Here is a 12,376-nt window from a genome sequence, read left to right as displayed (position 1 = left end):
GGTGAGCTTCAGTAGCTGTGGTACACCGCCCTAACTGCTCCACCACATGTTGGATCTTCCTAGACCAGGGATTGAACCATTGTCCCCTGCACTGGCTGGCAGGCTCCCAATCATTGAATCACCAGGGAAGTTCCTCTGCTGTGCTTTATTCTCCAGACCAGCCCTGAACCAGTCATGGCATCCCTGAGCCCTGCCAGCCCCTTTTCCAGACAGTTGTTTCCTTACCTCCTCTCCTCCATCCACTCTATTTCTGTTCTCAGGCCCTAATGCCCTGGCTCTCCACCTCTGTCCAGCAGGCTTCAATCAGCATCTTCCAGAATGGTACACGTCTGGTTTCAGTGTGAAACTCCCAGGTGGGTGGGCTCTCCTGCTCTCCCCTCTTCCCCACCACTCTGAGCTATTGAGGTCCCAGCATCCCTAAGTAGGGACACTAGGAGACACCCCTTGGACAGCAAGGAGATACAACCAGTCCATCCTAAAGGAAATCAGTCCTGAATATACATTGGAAGGGCGGATGCTGAAGCTCCAATACTTCGGCCACCTGATGCGAAGAACTGACTCATTTGAAAAGACCCCGATGCTGGGAAAGATAGAGGGCAAGAGAAGGGGACAATAGATGGTTGGATGGCATCACTGATTCAAGGGACATGAGCCTGAGCAAACTCCAGGAGATAGTGAAGGACATGGAAGCCTCGCGTGCTGCAGTCCTTGGGGTCGCAGAGAGTTGGACACAATTGAATGACGGAACAACAGCATGGGAAACCAACATCACCTTTTCCCATCAGAGTGGGTCTCCAAGTCATACATCTACGGCAGCCAGGCAGGTGCCAATCCCATGAAGTTGGTAGGGGGAACAGGCCCAGGGTAGGTGGAACTGACACCATCTGGGGCCGGGTAGGGGTGGAGTGGGACTATGGCTGGCGGAGAGTGCAGGCCCCACTCAAAGGCAAGAGCTACTCAGCTTCAGCTGACTGTTGCCATTCAGAAATCAGGCCCAATGTTGCCAGCTCTGATTTTCCTTTTCCAGAGAATCCTAAACCCTAGACCTGGATTTTTATATGAATTTTCTCAATTTGTGAATGTTAGCAACTGACTCAATCAAAAAAAAAATTATGGATCAAATAAAACATGGGTCACCAGTTTGCAACCTCTGGGAAAGGTGAAGTCACTTTTCCATCTTAGAGGCAGTCCTGTAACTGTCCATATGGGCCTCGCCCCCGCAGAATCCCATTCAGAATTAGCCCAGAGCTCCCGAATCGCCTTCACTCTCTCCCCAATCAAAACCCCCATTCCCTCACTGTAGCGAAGTCCAGCTAAGCTGGAAAGCAATCTGATTAAAGTCATTTCTCCCCCAACCCCAAACTCAGTAAATACTCAGGATTACCTGTATTTCAAAAGTTACCTTTTATTATGTTTGTTTATTTTTTTAGGCTGTGCCAAGTCTTCGCTGCAGCTCGCAGACTTCTCCAGTTGCAATGCATGGGCTCAGAAGTTGCAGTGCTCGGGCTTAGTTGTGGTAATGTGGGCTCTTAGTTCCCCAACCAGGGATCGAACCCGGGCCCTCTGTACTGGGAGTGCACAGTCCCAACCACCGGACCACCAGGGAAGTCTCCTATTATTTTCAGTTAATGGAAGTAAAGGCAATGAGTCCAAGTGTGTAACTATGGGCCAGTTTGGATAGATGCCAAGCACTAGGCCAAGATTTCAGATGCATGAAACTCCTTCAGTCATGTGAGAAGGTACCGTCATTATCTTTTACAGAAGGAAAAAAAAGGCAACTTAGTGACATTAAGCCACTTGCCCAAAGTCCTTCACCCTGTGGTGAAGTAGGCTTGCCCAACACTCAAGTTTGCACACTTGGAATACACAATTCAATATTACTTTCCTAGGTGATACCATATGACCTCTGTGCAATGGTGGTCCTGGGTACAACTCCAAAGGGGCATTTCCAAGATGCGTGTGTCCCTCTCAGCACCTAAGATGGCTCATGGGCCCAGCCTTCTTTTAAGATATTCCCTTCCTTTCCCCTCTGCACGCCAAGACCAAACTTTCCAGAAGGCAAAAGCAGAGGGGCCTTCAGATATCAGCAGGGCATAGGTGGTACCCAGTGCTGGACACAAAGCAAGGATGCTGGCTTTTCTAGGCAATTCTCACTTCTGTTAGGAAAAGTGAGAAGGACGAATGTCAAAGGTCCTGGAGAATCACCTCGCCATCACGTCAAGCATACTTTCCAACTAAGGCCTCATGTCATGTGTCCTAGAGACCCCACCAGCCCCAAAGTACCAAAAAAACCCTCTCAGGTCTTTGTTCCTGTTATTCTCTTTATTCCATTAACAGATTAATTACAGATTTCAACTTTTCAATGCAACAAGTGGGTAAGTCAGAATATTCACAGCATCTTGCTGGGGCACCATGCCAAAGAAACCAAGTACCTGGGTGCCTGCTCTGTGCTGGGGATACAGAAAAACAAGCAAAGTCTAACCACAATTTTGACTTTCTTCTTTTTAAATAAAGGGGTTTTTCATTCCTCTTTTCAAGCTGTGAATTGTCCTTAGCTTCTTTTATCAATATTCACTTCAGCCTTCAGAACTTCCTTCCTTTTTCTGGAACTAATGTGTTGTTCTGAAAGAAAATGGAGACAAACACAAAATTATCGATGGTTCCAACTCACTGTTACAGCTCTTAACTTGGTGACAACAGAGAAACCAAGGTCCTTTCCCACTATGAGATCCCATTTGTAAGGGAATAATCATTCCTCTATTTCCTATTTATTTATGTCCCACCTCATTTCATGAAAAATGAAAGACAGCTCAAACTAAAGCTGATGACAACTTAAATAAACAATGAAACACACCTGATGATACCTAAGTAAGCGTGATATGTGAAAACACAAGATGAGGTAATTAATTCCAGGCACACCTCTCACAGTGTAAGGCCAAAAGGACAGTGTACACTTCAACTAGAGGAAGGGTTTAAAGAATGCTCATCTTCAACTTCCCAGACTCTGGGTCCACCAAACAACACATGGCCCTCATGTAGCTTGGACAATGACATCCTAACCTTTTGGTACAGAAATCTGCACCATATTCCTGCCATGTGGTCATGTTCTTGTCAATGATCAGACTGGATGTCTAAACGTCACAGAAAAAAATTAAATCTACATCTCACTAAATCTCTTTAGCCTCCCCTAGACTTCAAGAAGTGACAGAGAAACACAAGAAGGACAATGATAATCTGGACAGATACTGTGCGACCAGAGGGTGAGAGCACCCAGGAGGTGATCTGGACGGTTCTGGTGACCAGAGGCGAGGGGCTCACACACATGCTCTCCTCACAGGCAGCTGTCCCCAGTGGTGAGGGCTGATGCGATGACAAGGAGGTCTTGCAGAATGGCATGCTCCAAACCCAGTAACCAACAGCCAAGGGGCACACACGCACAGGTGTGGAACTCGTCCTGAGTGCCTCTAATTCTGTGCCAACATTCAGAGGTTCCCAGGTGCCTCAAAATGTGTGTGTCCCAGGAATTCCCTGGTGGTACAGTGGTTAGGATTCCTCACTTTCACTACAGGGGGCATGGGTTCAATCCCTGGTCAGGGAACTAAGATCCCACAAGCCACATGGTTCAGCCAAAAAAAAAGTGTGTGCTCTGAAATATTTATGCAGAGAGGACAGTATAATTATGAAATAAGAACAGGTGAAAGCGTGGTGACCCACAAACCTCCACTGTGGCTGAGAAGCTAGCCCTCTATTATGCCTGATCAAGTAGATACCTGTCCTCAGATCAAAAACGCTTGGCTACCAGGGACTCTCCAATAAAAGACGAGGGCCCGACATCAGGAAGTCCCAGATGCCCAAATGATCAAGCGACTTTCCTCTTTCTCGGGAAGTATGGTTTGGGGCTAGCAGGGTCGGGGGTTAACTATCTAAAAATCAAGAAAAACAAATCTAATCCAGTTAGTCTGAAAGAATTAAAGAGCTCAATATGCAGGACTAGTTCTGAAAGCAAATCTCAAAGAGAGCGACTATAATTCAGGACAAAACCAAATGGGTAACGCTGAGGAATGGGGCGGGAGGGGCAGACCACAAAGGGACATGGATGGAAGCTTGCTGGAGGGTGGAAACAAGTTTGTACCTTGGTTGAGATAGTATTTACTACAAGATTGTCTACGTTTTTCAAGATTCACAGAATTATACACTAAAAAGGGTGAACTTTACTGTATATGAATTAATACTGAAAAAAAAATCAAAACATGTGGTTGCTTTCTATGTTGAGAACGAGATGGTTCAGCTTCTGTTCACACATCAGTGCAAAGGCTCTACATTCTATGCTCTTGTGAATTTCTGTTTCCAGAGGAGTGAAAATTAGATGGCTCCATTGCTTTGGCAGCAAAAGCCATCTCCATGGCAAAGGACAAGGGGGAACATGACCTGAAAACTCAAATACCCCCTCTCTTTGTTGTTCTAGTTCAGGGGTCAACACGTTGTGCCCCAGGGGCCAAATTAAGCCCAGCAGCCGTTTCTGTAAATAGCATCTCACTGGAGCACGGCCATGCTGGCTTGTTCACGTGGACTGGGCTGTCCTCACACTATGGTGGCAGAGTTCAGTAGTTGTAACAGAGACCGCACGGCCTACAAAGCCTCAACTACTACCTGGCTCTTTCTAGAAAACGTCTGCCAATCCCTGGACTACAGGAGATGATTAGTGAAGCATCAGACATTCTCCTTTCACCTTGCCTCCACTCCATCCTCATCCGAGGACCTGACAAGACGGAGTATGGGTGGTACTTCACTGGGCATTTTAGCCACACAAGGAGCACCCCTGAACCATGTCCTGAGCTCTAGGAATGTGAGTTTGGATGCTGGCTTTGATCTGTGGCCATCAGTCTTTATAATTTAGTGTCTTACCAAACTCCACTGTTTGGCCCAACCAGAGGATACTACTACAAAAAGGCCTAGAACGGTGACCAGGTGTGCCGGGATTTTCCATGGGACTATCATTTAATGAATTTAGATGTCCTGAATGGGGGGTGGGAGGGGTCCCCTTTAAGAAGTACTAAAGTTAAATCAGTCTTTTCCTCAACTCTGCTCTCCTATGAACACAGAGAGGGGCTCTGTCTATGAAGTACCTGTGGGACATAAGTGAGGAGGAAGCCTTACAGTCAAAGCCAGGTCCAGGCTGCTGCGCTGCCAAGTTACCACCAGCTAGGCTAACTCAGGGGGCTTTGGCTTTTGCCCTGGTCCAGGAGGTGGGGAAATGGCCTCAGAATTCAGCTCTGGGGTAGGGGGGATGGGAAGGAAGAAGTGTGCTGAAAATAGGTAAGTAACTGACATGCATGGACGTGGGCAAGGTGGAAAAGGGGCCCTGCTCCTGGGTTGAGTGCCCCTCATCTTTACCGTAGTGTCCTATATTTTGCCAATCTACTGCTCTGCTCTGCAGCGATCCTGCCAAAGGAAAGAGGGTTTGAGAGTCAAGAAAGGACAGTGAGAAGAGAAATAAGCTGAGGAAAGAAATGGCAAACAACCAACCAAGAGCTTTCGTTAATGTCACCGCTTTCCCGAGGGGCAAAGCCTGATTCTAGAACTCATGAAGACAGCAACAGACAGCTGTAACTTTCTATATAGGATGGAGGGGGCATGAGAGCCATGGTCTTCCTCCCCAGAAAATGTACTCCGTTTTATCTGTATTAGGAACTCCTGCTGAGTGGGATCTAAATCAAATGGTTTCCACCCCCATCTCCTCTCAATCTTGTTCGTCTTGTGTGAGCAAACTCCAGAAAAGAGAGCTCAGCAGAGGACAGCCTTTTGGCTCCCGGGGGCCTAGACGGGCTGCTCTGAGAAAACAGGGCTCTGCTGAGAGAAAACAGCTGAGCCCCTGGCTCTCTCTCAGATGCAGCACAGAGCTGCCAAGTTAGGGCTGCTGCAGGGGCTGAGAATTGAGCCAGCTGCCACTGCTGGTGCTCTGGGAAGCCCCAGCGGAATGCGGGCAACCCCGGGAGAGGCAGGGAGCACCCTGGGCCAGTATTCCTGGGGAGGCCCTCAGAACACTCACAATGGATATCCGGGCAGGAAGGAGACATGTGGCTCTCCCACCCATATGGTCTCTGAGAAAGCTGCTCTGTTGATCTGCCCAACTTAACCAGCAGCAGCACTGAGGGTACATTGAGGGTACTAAGATGCATTCTTCTAGCAAGAGTCCTGGAGAGGAGAACGCAGGGCACGTCTGAAAATGTTAACTTCCAAAGGTGAAAGCAATTCTGACCTTTTCTTATTGACCTTTACGTGGTTGAAATCACCCAAGTTCTAATAAAGTCAAATCAATGAGAAACACCAATGTGACATTTAAATTTACTTCTAATTCAGGTTCGAAAGTCAAGCTGCCAGCTAGCCGCCATCACGTTGGGCCCTGACCCTTTGTGTGAACTGAAGTTGTCTGGTTCTCGGGGACATGATGTGGGCCCCCGTGCAGTGCTCCCTGCCAGGGGCCTCTGCCCGATGCTGTTTTTTGGAGGGGAAGAGCATGGACCTCATGCTTAGGAGGAAAAGCTCTGGAAGGCCATTGGGGTTACAGAGGAGTCCCTCTCTGGGGCATGGGAGAAGCATGGAGAAGGATTCTCTGTGGTGGCAGAGGAGAAAATGGTTACACTGCTAGCACTTTAACTACAATCTTCTGCCACCTGTCCTGATCCACTTTAATCTTCACGAAGCAATTATTTTCTTCTCTCATTCTAATGTGTCAGGGCATAAACTGTTGTGGTTTTAATATATTTAAAGCTTACCATCACAACTGATTTAAAATGCTTCTGTTTCAGGCTGGATTGAGGTGTCACAATGGCCCCTCAGGATATGAACCTTTTCACCACATACTGTTGGTTCAAAGAGCTGGGTGGACAGAGCTGACAAAAATATTTCTAAACCACTCTGGGCCCCTGACCTGCCCCAAGCCTTACCTCTTGATTGCCTGCTGCGCCAGCATCCGATTGCCAGCCAGAAACGTCACGCTGCCTAAGATGGCCAGGTACTTCAGGGTCTGGAACATGTTGAGTTGTGTCCAGTAGACATACATGAGCCCCAGCATAGCTACAAGGACAGGCGTCGTGAGAACCAACTGAATCAAACAGTGACACTGCCCAGGGCAGAAGACAACCAGAAGCCAGTAACTGCGGAGCCCGAACAGGTTTGTATTTATAGACCAGCTGGTTTTATTCCTTTCCTCTGATGCCAGAAAATACGTAACTCAATATACTTGCTTCTCAGTCTTGACTACCAAGAAATTCGGAGGTAAGAACCAGATCTCAGTGATCTGATTCCACGTTTTTGCATCTCTGTTCTTAAATGACGGCTTTGCATTTGTTTTTTAAAATTGCTGTCAGGTTATATTGGGTTGGCCAAAAAGTTCATTCGGATTTTTCTGTACCATCGTCTAGAAAACCTCCAATGAACTTTTTGGCCAACCTAGTAATTTGGGATTCAGCTGATTTTTCAAATTCTGAATGAAAGCCCTCAGAATTAAAGAAATAAATCCTTTTCGTTTTTACTAAAAGTGAGAAATAGAAAAAAAAATTGAGGCTAATTTGCCATTGAAACTAGGAAGGAAGCAAGGAGGGCAGGAGGAGGGTTTAGCCCAAAGGGCTCAGGCCCAGGGATTCCCTGGTGGTCCACTGGTTAAGACGTCACCTCCCAATGCAGGTGGAGCAGGCTTGATTCCTGATGCGGGAGCTAGGATCCCCACATGGCTAGTGGCCGAAAGACCAGTACACAAACAATGCAAGCAGTGTTATAACACATTCAATAAAGACTTTAAAAATGGTCTATATTAAAAAAAAAAAAAAGGAAAATATTACAAAAAAAAAGCAGCTCAGGTCTGGGCACTGAGAACCCTGGGTTCTGACCCAGCCTCTGCCCTTCACAGCCACTTTATTTGTCTGAGCCGAAATTCTCTCACTCGTCAAACCAGGATCATAACTCCTGCCCTGGTCACCCCCATCAGGGTTGTGATGAGTCAAATGCGGGAATGTGCACAAAAAGCACTCTGGCACAAAAAGTCATGGCTCTAAACAAATTTATATTCAGGTTTTGTTTTCCCTGACCCAGGAGGGCTATCACTCAAATTCAGTAACTGGGCTGGAGAGAAAGGTCATCCTGTCGATTTTGCCCAGAAGGATGATGGATGAACTACAGCAGGGCTTCTTAGCCATTTTTGAGGTCACGGACCATTGTTAGAATTTTGATCAAAGAGACAGACTCTCTTTCCCCAGGAAAACAGAGATACACATTTGCCTAGAGTTTCAAGTGGTTCATCTGCGGACCCCTAAGGAATCTGAACACTACAGAAATGTGGGAGGGCTCCTACAGAAGTCAAAGAAATCAGAAAAGAATATTGAGGTCTTGGTGAAATGCAGGGGCCACCAATCCAATAGTGTCGAAAAGTTTCTGAAACGCTTAACTAATTTGTGAATTTACTGTCTTGTAACGTTTAGGTCCTAAGTTCTCTAGGGGACAATGCAGGACAGCGTGTTTGATTGTGGAAGGGACTGTTTTCTATTACTGTCCGGACACAGCCGCCAGCAAATGTGAAGATCGATATGGTGGGGGAAGATAACCTTTGGAAACTGCATTAATGCTCTCCATCCAGGAAGATGGCTCAACGTAAAGATGCGATAAGTGAGTAATCTCTGGAAATGAACAGAGCTATTAACTGAGGGTGAAATGGTCTGCCAATGGCAGCCTCATACAATGAAACCCGATATAATGACAGCTGTTCTAAGCTGATGGGCCAAATAGGTTTATCATCATATTAACCGTTGTAAAAGGCCAGGAGGAAGAGGGAAATGTTATGCTATTAAGTCATTATAGTTAATAGGTTGTGGGTCTACTTAACAGGGTTTTGGCGTGGGCAGGCGAAATGTCAAAGGAGGTTAAACGGAATTAGCAGCCTGGGGCGCTTACCAGCATGTCCCAGGTGAAAGACAATTGTGCTGGGAGCAAAAGTGAAGTTGGAGACATTGGCACCAATCCGGATCCACTGAAAGATGGGGAGAAATAAATTAAGAAGACATTAGAATGTGAAAGGGAGGCAACCCACACTGTGCCATGCTAATCCAAAAAACAGCCCTAAGGGCTTCAAAATTCATACATACTTGAAGGACAGGGAATTTGTCCAAGTGACAACCACCCTATTGTGAGTCCTAAGGAAAAAAGGCATTCCAACACCTGTTCGCAAAAGTGCTTGAAAATCATTTTTAACGACGGCAAACTTTTCTATTTTAAAACAGGTGAAGCCATGGAATGGAAAGGTCCAAAACTGTATTGATGATAAAGTGATGACACCCCTGCTAATGTCTCTAAGTTTTGGTAAGATAAACCCACTGGCAGCTGGGAGGAGGTGTGCTCACTGTGGGTTCTTTGCCTTTTGAAATTCTGATTACTCAAAATAACAGGTGCCTAGGGTTGGTTTCTGAAAGCTTGTGGCATGCCTTTCAGATTTTGACCAAGCAATAATTCTTTTATTAAAATCAGAGGATTAGGAACATCGACAATTTTCCAAAAGTAAAATCTAATGAGTTTTCTATATGGTTCTCAAAATTCTCTGAACTTGGAGGATCTGCATCTACGTTTATAGATTCTAAAGAGACAAGGGGAAAAAGAGATGATTAAAAAAAAATATTCAAATACCATGTTAAAATGGTAAAAATGTCCTTTCTCTATACTCCCTAAAAGGCCTTCTCCTTAGAGGTGACCAACACCAATAGTTAATGCCTTTTTAAGGTTTTTAAACATAGAAGATGATACCAAACACCCTATCCTACCACTTGCCTTCTTCACTCAATAGGACATTCTTAACAACCTTGTCATATCCGTTGACAAGTACATTAATTTATCCATTGTTTTAATGAGCTGCATATTATTCCATTGTGTGGATGTACCATAATTTATTTAACACTTGCTTTTATGAGGACTTTAGGTTGTTTATAGTTTTGTGCTCCAAACAGTGTTGAAATGCACAGCCTCTGTACTCATTTTTTCTACAGCTATCAGCATCAGGTCTTGCTTTTTTCACACTTGGCTTCATCTGAACATTTGTACGGAGCATACGTGTCCATATTTTGACCATTTATAATGGCTACCAGGTACTTTATCATGCCCCTTGTTAAGGGATCAGTTTTTTTGGCAGGTCCCCTATGGTAGGTAGTTTTATTTATTCTAAACTTTTTGGACCATCGGTTCAGGTCACAGCTGCTGGACCCCTTTGGAGCTGTGCTGAGGCCAGAGCACAGTCTCCTTTGGAACGGCTACATCTGTGGAGTCTGGCACCAGACACACGCTGCCCATGCTAATTACAGCAACTCACCAGAGCAAAGAGCAGGAGCAGGGGCGAGAGGATCAGCGCGGTGAATGTATTGGACACCACTGTGGGGGGCCTCTTCTCAGGCTCGCGGAACAGGTGCTGCCAAAAGAAGACACACCAGGAATATTCTACCATGTGTTCTTCCCAGCGGGGCTGCCATGTATACCAGGAGCCAAAACCCCAATGACAGTCAAGAGGAGGAAATGCCTTCCAGAGGCTGAGCCTTCCTGGCCATGAGCACCCCGTTAGCCTTTTCCCTCTTCCCAACACTGGCTTCTGCTCCCACTGGTCTCCTTCCAGGGACATCACACCAGTCCCAGCTCACAAATGGCAAAGTCTCTTTTCCCCTCCAAAACTCACTGCCATTTAGAGGCTAGAGGATGTAACCTATCAAGCAGCATCCACCTGGTAACAAAAATGGTACCCAAGCATCTGGATGACTAGGGTGACACATCCCAGGCAGGACGCTGGATTTCACAATGTTTCTGAGTTCCCAGGGTGGTGTCATCATATTTTGCTGACTTAAGTTAGCTAACTGCTGTATTAACGATTTTAAATTTTGAAATTTTCTTGCTTGCCAATGTCCAGTCAACCCAGCTCCATGACAAGGCAGCTCCATGTGAGACTCCTATTCCCAAATTTTTAACCTCAGCTCCTCTTTGCTGTCACTGTCACGAAGGGACTTCTAATATGGCCCGTGGCAGCTGCTGCTGCCTACCCCACCCTACAAAATCAGTTAGCACCCTTTGTCATCATGGTTATACATTCCAGTGTTTAACTGCATTCCACATTCTTAAATGATGCTATAGCAACATCAGGAAGAATTTTAAAAATACTACTACTACTCTACCTTTTGGGCCCTTGGCTTTTTTCTAAGTGGAGTAAGAGTCAGTAGTCTGCTTGGAACACTTCACCATTATTTCAGATTGTGAGTTTCCCTGTTACTGCAGTATAATCATTTCTGAGGACTCCAAAACAGTACACTGAGTGGATCCACTCAGTTTCCTTAACCAGGGCTCCAACTGTTTAACAATTATTGTGTTCATTTTGTACACTGCTTTTAGAAACTTTTCAAAGCTATTCTTTCCTTATCTGGGAACTATTTTGAGCCTCACAACAGTCCCATGGACTGGGCTGGGCAGGGATTTCTAATATTTGTGTGCAAGGAAGGTGAATCCCGGGAGAGAGGAAGGGCTGGCCTAGGGGGTGAAAGCCCTATGCTCCAGCTGAGTTGGCCACCTGTGGGCTCCATCGGCCCTGGTCTATGCAGGAACACAGAGGAGCAAAGCCAGACCCATCTGTGCTGTGGCATCAAGCAGTGATCTGAGGAATGAACCTCCTGCATGTTTAGGAAAAACAGACATAGGTTCTGATTTTGTCTCTAGTTATCTGCTTTCTGGGAACTGGCCGGCAGGCAATCTGAGCCTGTTTTTTTAAGCTCCAGGATGGGGCTGACATTTGCCCTGCCTGATCCACAGGGTGGCAAAGACCAAGCTACAACGTATCATCTAAACCACAGCCAGTGCCTGGGGCTCTGCTGCCCTCTCTCATGTGTCCATTTCTCCTCTGTGTTTAGCGAAGAAGCCCTCTGGGATGTACCTGAATTTCCTGTTTGGGGGTGAAAATGTTCTTGGACAGGACAGTTGACGGAACATCATCTTCAGGGAACCTGATGACCACATCAGCCTAAAACAATAAAAGCAGTGATGAAAGGCCCAGGGGCAGAGAAAGGGGTGAAACTCATCAGCAGGACAGTATCTCCCAACTCCCATCCAGGACTGTGACTGAAAGGAGCTCCAAGCAGTCCAATCACTTCTGAGTCATTAGCCAACAAATTGAGGCAGTAAAAATTTCAAGAACAAAATAAGTATTTGTTGAAAATGCTTTTTAGAGCAAGAGTTCCAATTTTCTACTGGTCTGGTGAGCCCCACAGGGCTGTTTAATACAAAAATCCCAGTTGGTACTCAGGCTGTTACAGTAGCAATCAGAAACTGCTCCTGGGGAAGTATAATTTAGTCTCAGACAAAGAAA

The 12,376-nt window shown here is 46.0% G+C and overlaps 1 protein-coding gene across 2 annotated transcripts in view; it reads right to left on the bottom strand.

Moving 5' to 3' along the window:
- Positions 1-2,301: 2,301 nt before the first annotated feature.
- Positions 2,302-12,376, bottom strand: part of RPN2 (ribophorin II) — a 54,480-nt gene continuing 44,405 nt past the window's right edge. Inside the window, exons 13-18 of one of the 2 annotated variants that reach the window (XM_014478286.2) lie at positions 11,945-12,031; positions 10,349-10,444; positions 8,947-9,022; positions 6,948-7,077; positions 5,395-5,442; positions 2,302-2,622 (exon numbers count right to left, since the gene is read on the bottom strand). In XM_014478286.2, coding sequence (XP_014333772.1) covers positions 2,610-2,622; positions 5,395-5,442; positions 6,948-7,077; positions 8,947-9,022; positions 10,349-10,444; positions 11,945-12,031 — 450 coding nt within the window. In that variant the 3' untranslated portion in view covers positions 2,302-2,609. The remainder of the gene's footprint in view (positions 2,623-5,394; positions 5,443-6,947; positions 7,078-8,946; positions 9,023-10,348; positions 10,445-11,944; positions 12,032-12,376) is intronic. The other variant, XM_005896006.3, reaches the window with a different exon arrangement.

The sequence above is a fragment of the Bos mutus genome, chromosome 13 (assembly GCF_027580195.1).
Source record: "Bos mutus isolate GX-2022 chromosome 13, NWIPB_WYAK_1.1, whole genome shotgun sequence".
NCBI classification, from domain to species: domain Eukaryota; kingdom Metazoa; phylum Chordata; class Mammalia; order Artiodactyla; family Bovidae; genus Bos; species Bos mutus.
This window is presented reverse-complemented; position numbering and strand designations above follow the sequence as displayed.